General features: G+C 52.4%; 1 protein-coding gene across 1 annotated transcript; it reads right to left on the minus strand.

The window, feature by feature from the left end:
- Window positions 1–1,449: 1,449 nt before the first annotated feature.
- TMEM61 (transmembrane protein 61) lies at window positions 1,450–11,168 on the minus strand. Its single transcript, XM_030870263.2, has 3 exons — window positions 10,997–11,168; window positions 6,740–7,089; window positions 1,450–1,726 (listed from the first exon to the last, which is right to left on the minus strand). The coding sequence occupies exons 1-3, from the start codon at window positions 11,009–11,011 to the stop codon at window positions 1,450–1,452; spliced, it is 642 nt and encodes a 213-aa protein (XP_030726123.1). The 5' UTR covers window positions 11,012–11,168.
- Window positions 11,169–19,956: the final 8,788 nt, after the last annotated feature.

Consider the following 19,956-nt stretch of genomic DNA (forward strand, 5'->3'; position numbering starts at 1 on the left):
GTGTGTTGAAGAGAGGGACAAAGATGCAAGGGGCATGAGGAGTGAGCTTGGGGAGGAGCTTCTGGAGAGAAAACACAGGAGCAAAGGCCCACAGGGGGACCAACAGCAGCAGAGAGCAAGGGGAGGGACCCAGACCCACCCATACCATCCTCATTAGGGCTTTCATTACTCGGAGTGAGCTGGGAACCACTCAGGGTTTTGAGTCCAGGAGGGATGTTACGGATCTGGGTTTGATCAGGCTCATTCCATCTGCTGAGCTTTGAAGAGACTTCAGGGGACCCTGGCAGAAGCAGGGTGTTGGGAAAGGCAGCTACCGAGCTGGTCCAGGCCTAAGTGGGAGGAGCCGAGGCCTGGAGCCCAACCAGGCCTGAATGAAAATACCTTTATTTACATGAAAAACCTTTATTCTCGGTGATTTTTACCTCTCTGAGGCTCAGTTTCCACACCTGCTGAGTGGGGCCACCACCTGCAGCAGAGAGGCCTTGAGGATGTGAAACAACAGCAGAGCCTGGCCCAGTGAATGGTAGGCCCTCAGGGAATAGTGTCCCTACACAGCTGACTGAGCCCCAGGACTTTGAACTCCTGCTGGCTGAGTGCCCCAGGGCCTCTCTGGGCTGGTTTTCTCATCTGTGAATGGGATATGACACTGTGAAAGCAGACCCTTCTGCCTATCTGGAATATAAGAAGAGGTATCGAGCTCCCTGTCACAGGAGGTATAGAAGCAGAGGCACCTGGTGGAGGGGGTTACCTTTACTAACAAAATCTAACAATCACTGCACACTTAAGAGACACCAGCCTCTGCGCTAAGAAGTCTGCATTTATTGTCTGATGCGTTAGCACTGAGCCTGCAGGGTCAGTGTGATCTCATAACGTCAGCTGTTATCTCATTTAATCCTCAAAACTCAGCTCTCTAAGGTAGGGGCTGGTGTCTTTGTAATTCCCAATTCCCATTTTACAGATGAGGAAACTGAGTCAGAGAGAGGTAAAGTCACTTGTCCAAGGTCACTCACCAGCTGGTACTGGTGGAACCCAGGCACAGGTGGTCTGAATTCAGAGTCCATGTTCTTTTGGTTATAAACTCAGTGTGTTCCCTTGGGCCAGTCCTGGCTCTGCCTCTGGGCCCCAATTTTCTCATCGGCACAAGAACATTTCCCAGCTGACAGCCAGTACTAACTGTCAGCCACGTGAGTGTGCTATCTTGGACGTGCCGGCCCAGCTGGGCCCCGAAGACTACAGCCCCACCAGTGTCACGTGGGGCAGAACCACCCAGCTGGGCCCCGGTGACCCACAGAATCATGAGAGAGAATGAAATGGATTTATTTCAAGCCATTTGTTACACGGCAATAGAAAAATAAAACAGCATTCAGCAACATTGAGTGCCTGTTGTGTACCAGGCACTGTACTAGACGCTAGAAGAAGCCCATCATTTGTTTCTGGCTTCCAGGCCCGCTAGAAGCCTTTAACTTCCTCCCCTGCAGTCTGAACCGGGCCTGGGCAGGAGCATGCAGCCCCAAGTGTTGTCTCTCCAGAGAAGCCACCGTCAGCGAGGATGAGGCTCTCGTAGCTGGGCGGAGGCAAGGGGGGCTGGGCCCCAAGCAGGGCATCCCCCGAGGCACTGCGCTCCGGGTCTTCCTCCACGGGGTATGCAGGTGGTGTCAGGGGCCCCTCAGCCAGTCGGCAGTGCAAGACCTCCTCGTAAGTGGGGATGGCAACCACCTCTGGGGTCCTACAGGGACAGAAGAGAGGCTGTGAGCAGGGGGTGGGGCAAAACCCTACTGCATGCCAGGAAGAGAGCGAGGAAGGCTGTAGGCTCCCCAGGGCCCCATAGACACAGCTGAAGCTTGACATCAGCCGGCCCCTGCCAACCTCAGCTCCCCCAACTGCACCCTCCCTGTGCTATAGTTAGTTCTCCATACAGTTAGTTCCCCACATGGGCTCACCACACCCTCTGTCTCCTCAGTTCTCTCAACAGGGAAAGCCCTTCCCACCTCCCTCACCCCTTCCCTGCTGGTCAATCCCCACTTGGCCTTTAAGTCTCCTCCGGGGAGCTCTCCTGACCTCCCCTAGCAAATCTCCCACTCCCTCCTCTGGGTCCCCACAGTGCTCTCCCTTCTGTCACTCTTGACCCCAGCTGGTTGTCCCCTAGGGCAGGGACTGACTTTGGGTGTCCAGGGATTGATGCTTGGGGATGTTTGTTGAAAGACTGAGTGATGATCGATGGGGAGAAGGACTTCCAGCTTACTGTAATCATCTCCCTTACAAAATCTGGAGTTGTGGATGCTCAGGGCGGGATGCAAGACCTCAATTCCCCTGCCCATCTGGATGCTTGGGGCCCTGATATGGTAAGTCCACCAAGTGATTACCTCTACTTGCATACCTCCAGAGACAGAGAGCTCACTATCTACCCAGTCAACCCTATCTATCTCTAAAGAGCTTGGCTTTCCTGTGACTTTCCCCCACCTCCCCCAAATGAACCACCCTGGATGGACTTGAGGTACAGACCAGATCCTCTGAGGCTCCTCTGACCAGGCTCTGCCCACTAGATTCCAAGAACAGGTCACTTGCATCCCAGCCACACCAATGCTGATGGGAATGAGGCTGGCCCTCGGTCCTCCCAGGGCCCTGGGGGGGTCATCTCTGGGAAGTCAGGGCTCCTTCCCCTCCTGGGACCTTGGGGGTGGGAGGGTCACTGATCCTCTGTCTGGACTGCTTTTGCTTCGGGAAGATACTGCCAGATACGGAGGTTGACTAGGTGACCTTGGAGGTCCCCTCCCACCCCAAGTGGCTCGAGGGCTGGCTATGAGCCAGCACTGGCTGGTTCACCTCCCTGCTCAGCCACATTCTCGGTGGGAGATCATGGGTCAGTAACTCTATTAACCTAGGCCCCAGTTTCGCCATCTGTAAATGGGGACGATAAGGGCATCTACCTCACAGGACCGTATGAAGATTACATGAGGTAATACAGGGACACTTAGCACATGCTCCATAAATGGGAGCTGGTAACAAAATCTCAAAGGTCTCCATGAGGCAGGGGTGTAGGTAACAAAAGTTATCACAGATCTGCTGCTAGCAGGAGCCACACAGGCTCAGAGAGGCTGTCACTTGCCCAAGGCCATCAGTTTGGAGCCAGCAGCAAGTTAGTTCGATCTATACCAGCCTGTCTAGACAGGGGAAGACCGATGGCAGGAGGCTGGCCAGAGGACAGACAGGTGGTGCAGGGGTCTTCGCTCCAGTGGTGATGGGGCAGCTGTGCCAGGAATCTGCTGCCCCTCAGGTGGGCACCCATCACCCCCGTGGACATGGCCCTTCTATGGGCAACGTATCTTCTCAGCCCACGGCCACCACAGCCCTAAGAGCAGCCCACTGGGACCACGTGACCAAGGTCATGGAGCAGGTTGTGTGCCAGTCTGATGGAGGGCACCAGCCAAGAGCCCAAGCTGGGCTCCCCTTCCAGTGCTTTTGCAAACTTCTCTCACAGACCCTCCTCCTCCGGAGCCCAGGAGCCCTGCAGCTGAGAAATCAGATAAGGGGTCTCACCCGCCTCTGACTCCCAGCATCCTTTGAGGTGAGGGCAGGCAAAGGATATTGCTCCTGGAGGTAGGCAAACTAGGTTCAATTGCTGTGTGACCTAGGCTATGTTCACAGCCTCTCTGAGCCTTTCTCCTCATCTATAAAATGAGGATAAGAATTTCCATTTTGTAGATTCAGGGAGAGGGAAAAATGGAAAATGCATTGACAACGCTCAGGAAAATATGGGTGATTAGGCTTCCAGAACCCCACATCTCCTGCCCTGCTCACCTCCCAGCCACGGACCTGCTGCTCCCTACTTCTCCAAGCCCCAGAGACATGAGTCAGGTTTTGGGTATGCCTGGGGCCGCTCCAGCAGGCAACAGCTGGCAGAGCAGGGCACAGGTGGCAGGTGAGATCAGACCACAGCAGGAAGTTTGCTTCGAGGGCAGAGGTGCAGTATCCCTCATGCCACCTCACCTAGCCAGCTGGGCCCACCCGGCCCCAGGTTGCCAGAGTCATGGTCCAGCAGGCTGGAAACTTGGGGAACATGAAGTTCAGGGTGACCATATCGCACACTTCAGGGGCAGGCCCATTTGTGGTGTATTCTGGATGTGGCCCCCTGCAGCCGTGTGGGGCGGGCTGGCCACTGTGGTCCCCATGCACAGGACGCTCCACCGAGGCTGGGGCTCACCCCACTCTCTGGAGCCTGGGGGGGACGTGAGATCTGAGCCTGGCACCAGCTCTTCCATGACTCAGCTGAGTCAAGCAAACACAGTAGGGAAAGGGGACAGGGACCAGGGATGAAACACTGCCCAACACTCAAGCTCTCTAATCTTATTTCACTTTCATGACAAGCCTGGGGGTAGCAGCCCTCAGCCATTGCACAGGTGAGTGGAGGCCGCACTCCAATGAAGCGGCAAAGCCCCAGCTCTGCCTGCTTGCAAAACCCAAGCCAACTCCACCCATCACACCTCCCCCAACCCTGACCCCTAATCTCTCCACACCTCAGCTTTCACATCTGCAAAATGGATCTAATCCTTACACTGCCTCATGAGCAGTGAGGCTCAAATCAGGAGGCACCAGAGCACATCATAAAATGAAAGTGTGGGAAGAACAGCAAACTTTGCAGTGAATACACCTCCCCATCTATCATCTCATCTGAGCCTAACAGCAATCCTAGGGAAAATTCCAGGATTGACAGAGAAAGAACTGGACATGGCTCAGAGTCTAATTAACAGGCTCAAGAATACAGAGCTTAGAAAAGAAAGAGCAGACACTGAAAGCCTCGTGTCTGACTAGACCCACGCTTTTTCTGCTGTACTTACTGAGGCGTCGGCGGGGGTTGGGGGGGGTGGTCCCAGGAGGCCTCCCATCCAGGCACCTCATTTAGGGCTCACACTTAAGATGGGAGCCCCTGAGAGGAGGGGTTTTGTCTGTTTCCTCCACTGCTGCATTGTCAGCGCTCTGCGTAGTTAGGTACTCAGTAAATATTGGTGAAACGCAGGAAAGAATAAGTAGATGAATAAATGAGGAAACTGAGGCCCCAGGAGAGAAATGGACCTGCCCAAGTCATCAGCCTAGAAGGCCTTTCTCTCTAACCTAGATTTACCTGCAGAGAGCAAGGCCCCTGGGGGCAGGGACAGCTGAGTGGCCTCCCCATGGGGCCCAGATGCTGGGCTCTCAGCAGGAGGGCCAGGGTAGCTCAGCCCCAGGGACAAGAAAGAGCCATTAGCAGAAGCAGCCTCTCCAACATCCAGCCACCCCAGCTCTGAATCTAAGACCTGGTCTCTGAACCTGATGGGCCATGAGCACCCCACAGCCTCCTGGGTAGGCTCCTCCCTGGCCCGGCTGGGAATGGAGGCCAAGTGGCCCCACCTGACAGATGCAGCTATGTCCCAGACCCTGTTGGGTCAACACGGCTGTGTCTACAGACAACACCTACCTTCTGTGCTCAGGCCAGGCTGGGCGGGGAGGGACAGGCTCCAGTCCAGAGCACCCCGAGGCCTGGTCTGGTTCCAACTGACCATTAACCGACTGTGTGACCAGGTAGGTCACTGGTCTCTCTGAGACCGGGTTTCTCAACTGAGAAGAGTCCCCAAGGCCCTGCCCTTCCCTCTAATTGTCAAATTAAGGCCTGACCATTGGACTAAGGGGCTTCTGTTGAATACTTTATTGTCTGTGACCTCAAGGAGTCACAGGCCAGTAGCAGGGACTAATCTGTTACTTTCTTTAACTCAGAATGCATTTTTCCCTCTAACCAAGGGAAGAAGCGTGCCCACGTCCGAGGCCAGTTGCCAAATATATGGCTTAACCCTTAGTACATGCAAATCCAGTGCTTACAGAGTGGTGTGGGGGAATGCACACTTCACAGCCAGCAGGCTCTGCTACTTTCTAGCTGTATAACCCTCACCCTCTTTTTCTGTAAAAGACAACAGTAATTCTTACCTTGCAGGTAGGTTAGACTGGGGAAGATGTATGCAGGCCCCTGAGGTGCCTGCCCAGCTGATACTTGGTGAATGAGTAAGTACATAAGAGCATGTAAGATACATGCATTCTCAATAGGGCAAAAATTGGTTCTTGGACTCTTGCTGATACTGTGTTTACATATAAAGCACAAATATACATACAGACCAAATATGTAGTATATCTGTGGTATTAACATTTCATGGGGGAGGATGAAGAAAAACATGCCTAAGAAGTCTCCTTAGAGGGAATGATAATTAAAAAAAAGAGAAATATTGTCCAAATGCAAGGTTTTGTCTCCATTCCCCACCTCACCCCTGGGCCTTTGCACATGCTCTTCTGCTTGCCTAAAACTCTTCTCTCCACCTTATCTACTTGAGGAAAAGTTGACATTTGTTGTGCACCTACTGTGTGCCAGGCTCTGGGCTGAGTTCTTCATATACATCATCTCATTTAAGTACTATACAGGCATTTGCTACTATTGTATGCTGAGCTCTGCTGCCACCTCCTCCAAGAAGCCTTCCTGGATTTCTCCATGTCCCCACAGAACCATGTCTGTCCTCTTTCACAGCTTTAACTACTCTGATTTGTCAGAGTCTGCCTCTGTCGAGGGACTTTAAACACTTCCAGGAGTGCTGATCAGCCTCCAAGACCCCAGGGCATAGGCAAGTCCTGGTCCAGAGGAGAAACCCCATGAAAGTTTGCTGAGCAAATGCATGATGATGTGACAGTGCCCCACCTGTGGCCTCCACCCAGCCCTGCTGACCTGCAGCTCTCCTCCTCCAAGGGCTCCACAGTGAGGTAGTACAGGTCTCTGGAGAGGTGATATGAGTCCCATCGAGGCGGCCCCTTGGTGCTGGCCTTGACAGACCACAGCAGGCTGAGGAGCAGCAGCAGGCCACCTGCACCGCAGCAGAAGAAGCTGACCGACCTGAACAGGGCACCGGGGGCCTCAGGCTCAGGGCGTCCTGTGGGCAGAGCCGGCTGGCTGGGCTGGGCACCTGCATCTTCTTCACTCCACCAGGCGAAGCAGAGTGTCCCGGCCACCAGAACCACCATGCCGGTGACCGTCATGCAGTAGCACAGGGTGGAGGCCACACGGCCCCTGTCACACGTCTGGACACCGAGAAGGAGAGAGAAGAGGAAACGGGCCCCGTGAGAGGCCTGTTGGGTACCAGAGACTGGATTTTAGTCCTCCTCTGCCTGAGGTCACTGTGCAAACTCAGAGGGGTCATTTGACTTCTCTGTGCCTTAGTTTCCTCATCTGTGAAATGGAGATGATGCTCCCAACTTTGCAGGGCTGTTCTGAAGGCCACAAATAATGTGTCTCAAGTTCCTAGCACCACACCTGGAACCTGGTAGGAGCTCAGTTCAGTGTGGCTGGGTTCGCTCCAGGACTCCCCCCGGACTCAGAGGCCTCATCAGCCTGGTGTGTATGAGACTCCCCACTGCAGGCTGGGAGGGAGAAGAGTGAACGCTGTGGGGTACACCAGGCCTGCCAGGAGAGAGGCTTGCTGGTTACGCCTTGCCTCACTTCACCTTGGTCACAGTCTCGAAAGGTCAATGCTCTTATCTCCATTTGACAGAGGAAGACATTGAAACTGGGGGTGGGTAAAGCTAGTGGGAAAGGGGCATTGAGAAGCCTGAAGTTGAAATTCATGACACAAAGCAAACCTTTGTGCAAAAAGATGTTCACCATGGCCTTATTTTTAATGGTTGTAATTTGGAAAGAGCCTAAATGTTCAACTATAGGGAAAGGGTGAGTAAACCACGGCATAAACCCTAGATGGAATATTCATGACTCATTTTTCAAAAAGCTCAGAACAAATGTTTAACAACAGGGTAAATGCTTATGATATCTGACCTTTTTCAACTTAGTTTGCCAAATTATGTGCACAGTGTTATCTCAATGAGGCAAAGACAAAATGCCCAGGGGAAAAAAAATAACTGGGAGGAATCCTGGCTCCAGATTATGCAGACAGGAAGGGGCTGTCCCCAAAGCCAACCTCTAGGCTGCTGTACATACTGTTCCCTCTGCCTGGTAACTTGCGTCTCCCCTCCCAGCTCAGCTTGGCCCTCACCTGAGAAGCCTTCACTGGGGACACCCTAAACTTGGAGTCCCCTGGGCCTTCTTGGACCAAGCTTTTATCCTGCCTGTTTGGTTTCTCCTTTGTTTATTGTCCTTACCAGACAGGAAGCTTCCTGGGGGCAGGGTCTGTATAGGCCCTGTTCACTGCTATAACCCCCAGTGCCTAGCACATAGTAGCTGCTCTATAAACATTTGTTGAAAAAATTCTCCTAAATGAGAAACAGTGTTGCTGAATAAACCTTGTTGTGTGAAAAGCCCCTCTCGCAGTTGGGAGGGGCTGGGAGAGGGGAGGGAACACAAGATTCCAGCTGCTATAGCACCCAGCCTTGGAGCCTGGTTTTAGTCCCTACGTTACAGCTCACCAGCCGTGTCCTGGGGTGAGCCTCTCAACTGCTCCGGGCCTGTCTCCTCACCTGTACAAAGGGCAGGCTCTCTAACAGGCAGCTAGCAGAACTTACAGAGGGCCCCTCTCCTCTTCCAAAAGTTGAGCCTGTGAAGGAGGGGGCTGGGGAACTCACAGACCTTAGGAAGACTTCAATCGTCAGCCTTACAAATGCGGACTTGCCCAGCCTAATGTGGTGCATCAAACGATGCCCTGCTGTGCAGCCATTCAGAGGCACACTCCTGGGGAGCTGAGGAGTGTGGCAGTTCAAGATCTAGTAGGTGAGCCTTTAGATTTCAAAAGGGCATGTTCCCAGATGTGTTTAAAAACGTGTGTGTGTGTGTATGCATGTGAGAGAATGTATACATGTAATGCTCGAGGAGTGGACCCCAATCTTTCTGAGCCTCCATGCCACCAGAAGCATTTAGAAAAATGCCACTTGTAAATTACCTTCAATTCTCTTCCTGTGAATTTGCCTATGGGGCAAGGCCTCCTGTCTCCAGCTCAAGGCATTTTCTGGGGAAGAGAAAAAGAACCTGACTACACTCTTTCCAAAGTCAGACAGCGAGGAGAGGCTGTCAGAAGGAAAAGCTGGAGAAATCAGCTTGGGGTGAGGGGGGGAAACACAGCAAATCTATAACGGTAACCCTTTGCCTGTATATTACGGCACTTGACAGTTCCGCTTCATACCTGGAATCTCATCCGACTAACCACAACTGAGGTGGATGGTCAGGGCAGGGAAAGAAATTCCTGTTTTGCAAATGAGGAGACTGAACCCAGAAAGGTGAGGGACTTTGCCCAAAGCCGTATACAGCTGTGTGTCTCAACCCTTGCAGAACTCACTCCTGAGTAAGGTAACTTACGATGCTTTTAAATTTCTATAAAACAATAGTTCCTCATTGTGGAGAAAAGGAGAAAACCACAGAAGAGAATAAAAATGCAAAATACAAATCATCATTAATGCTGCCCCACAGAGATGAGCATGATCTGCAAGTGAATGCTTCCTTTCCAGTCCTCCCTTGGCCTGCATAGCTGATGATGGCGGCAGCAGATGTGTACTGGGCCTTTACAGGCGCTGGGAACCACATCCAGCACTTTACAGGTACCCGCCATCTTAATCCTACAACAGCATTATGTCCTGAGGACACTGGAGCTTCGAGGGCGACAGCTTGTCCAAGGTCAGTGCCAAATTTGAACCGGGTCTAGTCTGAATCACATCCCTGTGTGTGCATAGCTAGATCCATCTGTAGTTTTCAGTATATAAAGTTGAGACCGTGCCGTGAATAGATGCGTTTGTAAATCTTCAGCACAGGCAGATCCCACCTTCTAAAATGCTCTGCCCTCCTTCCTGATTCAAATGCTCCCAGACCTCAGACAAGCCCCTGGAGTTCCCCTTAGCATGTTCTCACTGGATGCTGTCATCTCCTTCTGTGTGAGTCTCCCTCCCTCCACGTGGAGCCACCATGGGCAGGCAGAGCACACAATGACCCACCACCCCCGGGAGATGGAAGGCGTCAACGTCCGCTGGATGAAGGACAGCCTGTTCTGTTGTGAGGTGGTCTTCATTATTTTTACAGATCGGGGCTCTGATGGCTTATGGGAAGGGTGTCCTGCCCTAGATTCCCCTGGCCCATTTCAGAGACGTGGTCTTCAGGCAGTTTACTCACCCTTCACAGTAGTGTACCTGGACCCTGGTGGGGGAGGAAGAAAGGGGTCCCTGCCCTGGAGGGCATAACCCCAGCCCTGGGCCGGGAGGAAACGTCTCTAATCCCAGGGGAGTCCCACTCCCAATCTGGCACTCAGTCAGGCTGCCAGGCTGGCCCCTCCTTCCAGCTCCCTCATATCACCCCCACCCATGCACCCAAACTCCTGGGGTCCCCTACACCTGCTGCTCCTGGGGAGCCCTCTGTCCCCATTCAGGGCCCTCATTTCACACCCCCCTTCAAGACCCATGCCAAATACACCTCCTCCCAGAAGACTTTCTGCTGCTGCCAACCCACCTCCCACCAGCCAGAGTTATCACTGCCTCTGACTATAGCCACTCTGTTAGCTCTGTGACCTTGATCAGGAGGCCCAACATCTCTGAGCTCAAATTCCACAACTTCCTGGGGAGCAAGTTATGAAGATGAGGTGGCAAGATGGCAAACAGTGACACAGCTTGACAGAGAGGATGGACCCTGGCTCTGACACTGGGTAAGTTACCTAGATTCTCCATGCCTCAGTTCCCTCCTTTGTAAAATGGGCACAAATAATATCGTACTATCCCTGCTACCAACAGAGGAACTTGAGGTGCCAGTTTTCTGTAAAGAACTAAACCATCTGAACAAGAAGTGTTCCAAACCGTCTTCGTGTAACCCCGGGTAAACTGAGGCTCTGAGCGCCATGGTCCAAGGCCACCCAACAAGTTAGAACACAGGAGGAGACTTGGGTGTCCAGACTCTGCTCACCAAGTCACTGAGGTCAAGGTGAAGGGAAGGGGTCCGGGGTGGGGGCTGGATTAGGAGGAGCCGAGATGCTCCCAAGGGCGAGGAGAGAAGGAAGCTTATACCCACCTTGCGCACAGCCATCGCGCTGCAGGGTCAGGCGTGGTCCCGGAGCGGGGAGCCTGGCGAGCCGAGCGGAGTCACGTGAAGGCATGATGGTTGTCGCGCCCGTGGGCAGAGCGAACCTGGGAAGGGCGGTCTCTCTGGTCTGCAGGGGGCGCCCGGCGTTAGAGGCGGCCCGGCGACCGTCCCCCAGCCCAGCTCTCCGAGCCCGCAGAAGCGCTACGGTCCGGCTCCGGGTCTGGTCCAGGGCGTCTGGTCCAGGGCGTCTCGTCCGCCGCCGTGCGTCCCGTCCGATCGCCGCCCCGACCCGGTGGGAGCGGTGCAGAGCCCGCTTCACCGCGCAGGGGTTCGACCACCGGGCGGGGGCGCCGAGGGGCGCGTGGAGTCCGGCTTCGCTGTAGACACCGGTGATGATCACCCCCTGGCTCCCGCCCACGCTTCGGGCTTGGCCGACTGCGGCCGGGACCCTGGGCTCGGGCTCCGGGCGCGGCCGGCCCCACCTCTCCTCGGATCTGCGTCCTCGAGGCCGCAGGGCCTGCGGAGACTCCAGGGTGGCGCGGCTCCAGGCGGCTCCAGGTGCCGCGCCCGACCTTAAAGCGACAGCGCGACCTGGGCTGGCGGAGGTCGGGGTTTCCCAGCGCGGGGGGAGCCCTTAACCGGAACCTCCCTGGAACTGTCGGGAACCCGCAGTCCTTGGGGCCATCCCGCCCCCACTACTCCACGGGGGCGGGCTTGGGAACCGGACACTAACTCTTCTGAGAGCCATCGGCGCTCAGTCTGAGAGGGCTGTGAAGCCCAGGCCTCCTCACTCCCATTCTACAGGAAGGGAAACTGAGGCCCAAGGAGGGAAAGTTACTTGACTGTTTACCGCATACTCCTTGACAACTGGCTTTTTCTTCTCACAGCAGTCAATCGGACAGCAAGCCCTCCCGGGCCCTCCAGGCTCTCACATCCCCCCAGGAGGAAGGCATTCTCCGAAATAACAGAAGGCATTTAAGTGCTTCCCCAGCCTCTAAACGAGTGAAGTCACTGACCCAGGCAGTGAGAGGCCAGGAGAGGGGGGCTTGAGAGCAGGGCCTCCCGCCTCCTGTGTGACCTTAACCTCTCTGAACCTACTCCCTCCTGTGTCCAAGGAGGGCTGAGGACCCCAGCTCACAGGTCTTCCGGGATTGAATGAGTTAAGCTGAGCAGGTTAATAGAGCTCAGCCCTTTCACAAGTGCAGGCAGGAGGCAGATTTTATGGACAGGTGATTTAGGAGCCTGGAGAAGGGTCAGCGTGTGTGCTTGGGTGAAGTCTTCTCTGGGAGGACACCTGTTGTAGAAGGTAGGAATGGGGCGGCAGCATCCAGGCTGAAGGAGCAGCATGTGCAAAGGCTGGGCGAAGTCACAGGCAGGTAAAACCTCCACAATTTCATGTGGGTCAAAGGGAGGTGGTTCCGGACCAGCTGGGGTCTGGGTTTTGTTTATGTTTCGTCCTGCTCCTCCAACAAGCCAGGGGACTGGGCGGATTCCCCTCAGCCACGGCCAAGGATTCCCCACTGAGCCGGTGGCGACCAACTCCCTGACCAACCCAGGGACACGGGGAGGTCAGAGCAGCCTGTCCAGTGGAGATCTGAAGCTCAGCGAGGGGGAACCACTGTCTCAGAGTCACAGAGCAGGTCAGTGCCAGGGCCCAGGCCCCCAATTTTTAAACTCCTTGTCTCTGAGGAAATATGCCACCTGAGAGTTTTAGCATTCTCTAAGCACCGACTCCTCTGACCGGTGAGGTCCTTTTACATGTTATCTCATTTCATCTTCACTGTGTGTGTGGTCTATGTGAGCGTTCCCATTTTACAGACAGGAAACTGAGGCTCAGAGAGGGGCAAAGGCCTGTGCAAGTCTAAAGAACTCACAAGTGGCTGAGCTGAGGTAGGGATCAGGTAGACCTCAAACCAGGACCTCCTTCAGCTTTGCTCTGCTTAATCTGGAGGTGGGGACAAGCAGCCTTCTCGGTGCCCTTGTGGGCCTGCTCAGGGGGGATATGAGTGAGCATCTGGAGGCTGTGAAGCTGTCAGCTCCACCCATTTCTCCAGGGGCAGGCATCCATGCCGGTGTGGGCCCCTCACTGATCCAGACGCTCCTTCCCCAGGGTCACAGGTCACAGGCTGATAAGGTTGAGATCAGGGCCTGGGCACACACCTGACCCTGCTGGAACCCGAGTCCCCTGGCCCAGGCTGGACACTCACGCCCTGGAGGTGGTGGCCTGGTTGTAACTTCTGTCCTGACTCAGCCACTTCCAGGCCGGAAGATGCTGGCCACGTCCTTCTCTTTAAGCTGCTGTTTCCTTATCTATAAAATGGAGACAATGGTACCTCCTTCCCAGGGTAGCTATGAGGGCCTCATAGTTTAGTAAGACCTTACCTATGAGGAGCTGGCTTGGGTACGCTCTCGTATTACAGGATGGTTCAGTTTGTGAATCTCCCCTAGTTGATGGGGACCACCCTGAGGGCAGGGACCAGATGTGACTTGGTGCAGGGTCCAGCCAGACCCAGCAGAGCCAGGACCAGAGGAGACTGGGACCGGGTGTTGATTCGAACCTGAGGATCTGGTCCAGTTCTTCTGGCTCCATCTTCCTCTTCTCCACTTTTGGGGGCTCTGGTCCCAGCCCCCGAAGTCTGCCATGATGCCCAGGCACTGTGGGGACCATGCAGGCTTGGGAATACTTGCAGGTCCTTTCTGAACAATCAGCCTCAGTCTTTCCCCGGCACCACCCGGCAACTCAGAGCAGAAAATGGGTCACCAGCCTTTGCCTCCAGGTGTGGGGGAGGGGACTACCACTTGCACCCACTTACTGGACGTCACCAGTCAGTGCTCTTCCCATTTAACTGTCACTTCAGTCAATTCATCAAGGCTGAGAGAGAAATATTGATACCTTCTCAGGGTCACACAGCTGATAAGTGGGGGGCTGGGCGTGGGGAGTGGCAGAGTAAGTGCTGAAATCCACATCCGCCTGAATCTTCCACACCCACATGTACTTCTCCTTTTTTGCCACACTGGCCCTTCCTCATTTACCGCCTGGGCTGCTGCTACCCACCCCTTGCTGGCCTCTCTGACTTCAGGCTCTCTGCCCATCATCAGGCACCAGCTTGAGCTTCCAAAGCAGCATCCCAGTAAGTCCCTCCCCTGCCTAAACTTTTCAGTGCTTCCCGCTGCCCTCAGAATAACGACACCAGCTTCATTTCCTGCACTCCTCCCATGCCACTCCTGAACTACTGCCCACTGTGTCCCAAGCACAATACCACACCCTTGCTACAAAGGCCCTCCCTTTTACCAGCTTCACCTGGTGAGCTCATACACTTCCCTTAAGACAGGTCACAGGTCACCTTCTCTGGGTGATGTCTCCTCAGTGTCCCAAAGAAGAATTATCTGGTCCCTCTTCCAAGCTCCCACAGGACTTTACAGATTCATCCATCAGAGCCCTGGGCACGCTCACAGAAGTAAAATCACTGCCTTCTCTACCTTTTTTCCAATAAAAAGAAATAGCTGGACATTGCAGAAACGATCAATAAGTTAAAAGAAATCAGAATGTCCCCCTTCACAGATAAAAACCGGTCTCCAGCGCTTAAAGGGAGAAAAACATTTCCCTAAGTGCAGAAACCATATGACCCCTAAAGCCTAAAATATTAATTGTCTGGACCTTTACAGACAGTGTTTCCAGCCCCTGCTGTAGCCGCTGGCCCAGCCCTACCACTAGTGCGCTGTGCAGTCCTGGGCAAACGATGGCACCCCTCTGGGCCTCCTCACTTAGAAAATGGGGATAAAATGTCCCTCCACAGACAGATGCTATATTTGTTCTCTATTGCTGCATAACAAATTACCACAAACATAGCAATTTAAGATAACACCTGTTTATTATCTGTAGGTCAGAAGTCAAGGTAGGTTCAACTGAATTCTCAGCTGAGGGCTTCACAAGGCCAAACTCAAGTCAAGGTGTGGGCTGGGCTGGTCTCTTATCCGGCAGCTCTGAGCAAGATTCCTGCTTCCATGCAGAATCCTGGTCCTTGTGATTGTAGGACTAAGGCCCATTTTCCCCCTGGTGGGGACAGCTCTCAGCTCTCAGAGGCCGCTTTGAATTTCTCTGCCTTTTCTGCTACCAGTGGAAGAAAACTCTGCTTTTAAAGGGTTCCTGTGATTAGGTTAGGCCCACCCAACTCTCTATCTTAAGGTCAGCTGATTAGTAACCTTAATTACATCTATGAAATTCTTCTTGCCATGTAACCAGAGGGCAAATGTTATGAGGGCCGTGGGAGAATTCTGCCCATTACAGGTTCTATGCCAGGGAGACAGAGCATGTGAGCTATAAACCCTCTCGTTACAGGATCAGGTCCTCCGTGCCAGGTGCTGGACACAGAGGGCAGGACACATGGAGAGGCAGTGTTCACAAAGTATTAGGAAACAGGCCAGACTGTGGCGAAAGCTTGCCTTTGAATGCCCCAAGATTTCTAGGTGGACCGACACAGAGGTGTTGCAGAGGTGGCATTTAAGCTGAGCTGGGATACAGGTAGGATTTCAACAGGCAAAGAAGGGACTGGGACCGGGGGTAGGGAAAGACCACCTGCTCAAGGCACAACACTGATTACCAAAGGTTATGGCATTCTTGTGTTGACAAAGGACCTATTTTTAAGCTTTTGTATAAACAAGCCTATTAAGGATTATCAACAGACTCAAAGTTAGCATCCATTAACTATCTACCAAATACAAGATGCTGTGTTAGGTACATTGTATACTTAGGTCATTTAGTCCTCCAAGAGCCCTACATGGTAGGAAATTTTTAATAGCTTTATTGAGATACAATTCATGTACCATAATACTCACCCATTTAAAGTGTACAATTCAGTGGCTTTTAGTGTATTCACAGAGTTGTGGATCCATCACCATAATCAATTTTAGAACATTTTCATTCCCCCAAAAGAAACCCTGTACCAGGACTTCCCTGGTGGCACAGTGGTTAAGAATCCGCCTACCAATGCAGGGGACACGGGTTCGAGCCCTGGTCCGGGAAGATCTCACATCCCGCAGAGCAACTGAGCTGGTGCGCCACAACTACTGAACCTGCACACCACAACTACCGAAGCCTGCGCACCTAGAGCCCGTGCTCTGCAACAAGAGAAGCCACAGCAATGAGAAGACTGCGCACCACAACAAAGAGTAGCCCCCGCTCACCGCAACTAGAGAAAACCCAAGCACAGCAACAAGACCCAATGCAGCCAAAACTAAAATTAATTAATTAAAAAAAATTCTCTCTCTCTCTCTTTAAAAATAAAAAGAAAGAAACCCTGCACCCCTTAACCATTATACTCCTAATTCCTCCATTTCCCCCAGTCTTAGTCAACGACTGATCCATTTGCCCATTCTGGATATTTCATATGAATGGAAACATATAACATGTGGTCTTTTGTGTCTGGCTTCTTTCACTTGCATACTGTTTTCAAGGTTGATCCATGTTGTAGCACGTAGCAGTACTTCATTCCTGTTTATTGCCAAATAATATTCCATTGTATGGATACAGCACATTTTGTTTACCTATTCATCAGCTGATGGGCATTTGAGTTGTTTCTCCTTTTTGGATATTATAAATACTGCTGCTGTGAACATTCGTGTACAAGTTCATTTCCCTCGGCTGTACAACCTAGGAGCCAACTTGCTGGATCATATGGTAACTCAATATTTAGCCAACTGAGGATAAAGTAGGAATTTTTATCTCCACTTTATCATTGAGGAAACTGAGGCTCAGAGAAGTTAAAACAGCCACCCAAGATCAGAGAAGAGAGCAGGTTTAAACTCAGGTCCACCCAACGCCAAAGCTCTCTATCTCCTGCCTCTGGATAAATATATAAAATAGTACAGAGGTCTCTTTTAACCATTCCCCTCTTAAAATATGGATTTGTTGGATAGGGTGGATAAGGATCTTTGTCGGTTTTATCTGATATGCCCAAAAAGTTCCAGTGCCTCAAAGAGGCTAGACACGTAGTAGGTGCTCAATACACACTTGTTAAATGAAGGGCAGAATGAATAAGTGTAGATGATTTGAAGGCGGGTGAGTGGGGTTGTGGGAAATTTTCAAGATTCCAGACTTGGTGCCAGGATGAAGTTTTCAGACTCTGAGAGCCAGCTGAAGCCACCCTACAAGGGACATGCTCTCCCCCTGCAGTCAACCTTGAAAGGCCATTGTCTCTAGTGGCCCCCTGGGTTCTTGGAATTCTGTGCCTGGGAGATAGTCTATTCATGGAGAGGCAAGGAGCTGCGTCCTCTGAGTTCATGTTCTAAAAAAGGAAACTGCTGTCTGTGGGTAAGAAAAGGATTAGAACCTCAAGGCCTCAGCTTCCTTGGAAGGCATTTTCTGCCCAAGTGAGACGGCCCTGGGCTCTTCTGGGGCCTCTGTTCTGGGCGGGCTGAGACTGGGCCAGCAGCCCTGGAGCATGGGGAAGATGGTCGCCAGTCAGGGGAGGAAATCTTGTCTGGAAACTGAAACAAAGTTCTGTGGATGCAGAGCTGGCAGCAGCCTTGACTCCAGGATGACCTCTGGGAACAGACACATAAAAGGACGCAGATTCTGGGAAAGAGCCAGCTGTTCCCAGAGATCCCGGGAAAGATACAGCAAGCCCTCCTGTCAGTGGGGAGAATGATTCTCAATGGGCTGACGTGGGGCGTGAGGGAAGAGAGCTGCCCTCACAGACAGGAGGGGCTGGTTTGGGTCCTGACTGTGACTTGTGGCCTTGGCCAAGTCTCTGTCCCCTCTCAGCCTCCGTTGCCCTACCTATAAAAAGTTGGGAGTCCTTTCTGGCTCTGGGACTCTATTCCGAGGCTTAATTCTCTTTCTTCTCCTCCTTCCTCCTCTGAATTGGACTCACTAATTCCATGCCGAGTCTAATAGAAATCCTAGACTCTGTTCATAGAGTCAGCGCTTTCTTTGCAGGTATATAGAGGCTCTTCTGGAATCATCTCCCTCTAGCCCAGGATTTCTTTCTCTTCTTTTTTTCTCTTTTAATAAAGATCATACTGTTTTATTTATTTATTTTTATAAATTTTATTTATTTATTTTTTGGCTGCATTGGGTCTTCGTTTCTGCACGCGGGCTTTCTCTAGTTGCAGCGAGCAGGGGCTACTCTTCGTTGCAGTGCACAGGCTTTTCATTGTGGTGGCTTCTCTTATTGCAGAGCACAAGCTCTAAGCGCGGGCTCAGTAGTTGTGGCATGTGGGCTCAGTAGTTGGGTCACACGGGCTCAGTAGTTGTGGCTCATGTGCTCTAGAGTGCAGGCTCAGTAATTGTGGCACATGGGCTTCTCATTTCAGTGTCTTCACTTGCTGCAGAGCATGGGCTATAGGCACGCAGACTTCAGTAGTTGTGGCGTGTGGGCTCAGTAGTTGTGTCATGCGGCCTCAGTAGTTGTGGCTTGCAGACTCTAGAGCGCAGGCTCAGTAGTTGCATCATGCGGGATCAGTAGTTGTGGCTCACGGGCTCTAGAGTGCAGGTTCAGTAGTTGTAGTGCACGGGCTTAGCTGCTCCACAGCATGTGAGATCTTCCCAGACCAGAGCTCGAACCCGTGTCCCCTGCATTGGCGGGTGGATTCTTAACCACTGAGCCACCAGGGAAGCCCTAGCCCAGGATTTCTGAAATGCCCCATTTCCTGCCTCAGGTCCTACCTCCTGTGCGAACCCAGCCCCATGCAACCAATGCCTGATGTCCCATAAGAACCTCCCCCTCAGCCCGTTCCAACCAAATCACCACTTCCCTCCTAAGATGCTCTGTCTCTCGTGATCAGTGCTCAGTGAATTCACCCAAACAAGGACACCAGCTGCAGCAAAGCAATCACTCACTACCCTTTCTGGGTCTGGTTTATCAACAGTTCAATGAGACGTTGCCCTTGACAGTAGCTAAGGCTGCTGACGGGCCTGAATGCTCTGATTTTACTCCAAATCTGTTATTAGCCTGCAGAGTGACCCTGGCCAAGTCATTCCTCTCTTTGACCTCAGTTTCCACATCAGTAATTGAAGAGATTGGACCAGATACGTTTTGGCCTAGGGGAGGTGGAAAAAGCACTGACAGTGGAGGCAGGAGCTCTGGCTTCACTTAGTCATCAGTTCATCTTGCCACCCTGGACTGGGTGCTCCCTTCTCTTCCCAGCAAGCACCGATCACTACCTACCTAGTCCTGTGCTTCGCCAAGTGTGCCCTGGCTTCCTCTTCTCCACTACCTGCGCAGGAGGGCACCGCCACCCTGGAGAAGGACTATATGGCCCGGCGCCACCCCCCACAAGCCCTGGGCAGGGGTCTGTGCCCCTCACCCCCTTTGGTGACCAGATGTCCTCTGACCACACTGGATGGAGCACAGCATGCTTTGGCCCTTTCTGCGTTGTCCTCGACAACCTGGTTCACTGCCATGGCTTCAGTTACTACTGGGTGAGCCAAAAGGTGCGTTCGTTTTTTTTCCGTAAGACGGCTCTAGTAGCACTTAGTTGTCTTTAACTTCATTCAGAACGATTTTGTTAGATTGTATGTGACAGCTGTCATAGCAGTGTACAATAAAAAAAAAAAGACTTATCAAAATTGGTGAATTTTTGTGTAGCCATTTTAATATTGAAGATGGAAGAAAAAAAGCAACATTTTTAGCATGTTATGCTTTATTATTTCAAGAAACGTAAACATGCAACTGAAATGCAAAAAGAGATTTGTGCAGTGTGTGGAGAAGGGGCTGTGACCGATCGAGCGTTGTCAAAAGTGGTTTGCGAAGTTTCCTGCTGGAGATTTCTTGCTGGACGATGCTCCACAGTCGGGTAGACCAGTTGAAGTTGATAGCGATCAAATCGAGACATTAATTGAGAAAAATCAACGTTATACCACGCGGGAGATAGCCGACATGCTCAAAATATCCAAATCAAGCGTTGAACATCATTTGCACCAGCTGGGTTATGTTAATTGCTTTGAT

Source organism: Globicephala melas, chromosome 1 (assembly GCF_963455315.2).
Source record: "Globicephala melas chromosome 1, mGloMel1.2, whole genome shotgun sequence".
Lineage (NCBI taxonomy): Eukaryota > Metazoa > Chordata > Mammalia > Artiodactyla > Delphinidae > Globicephala > Globicephala melas.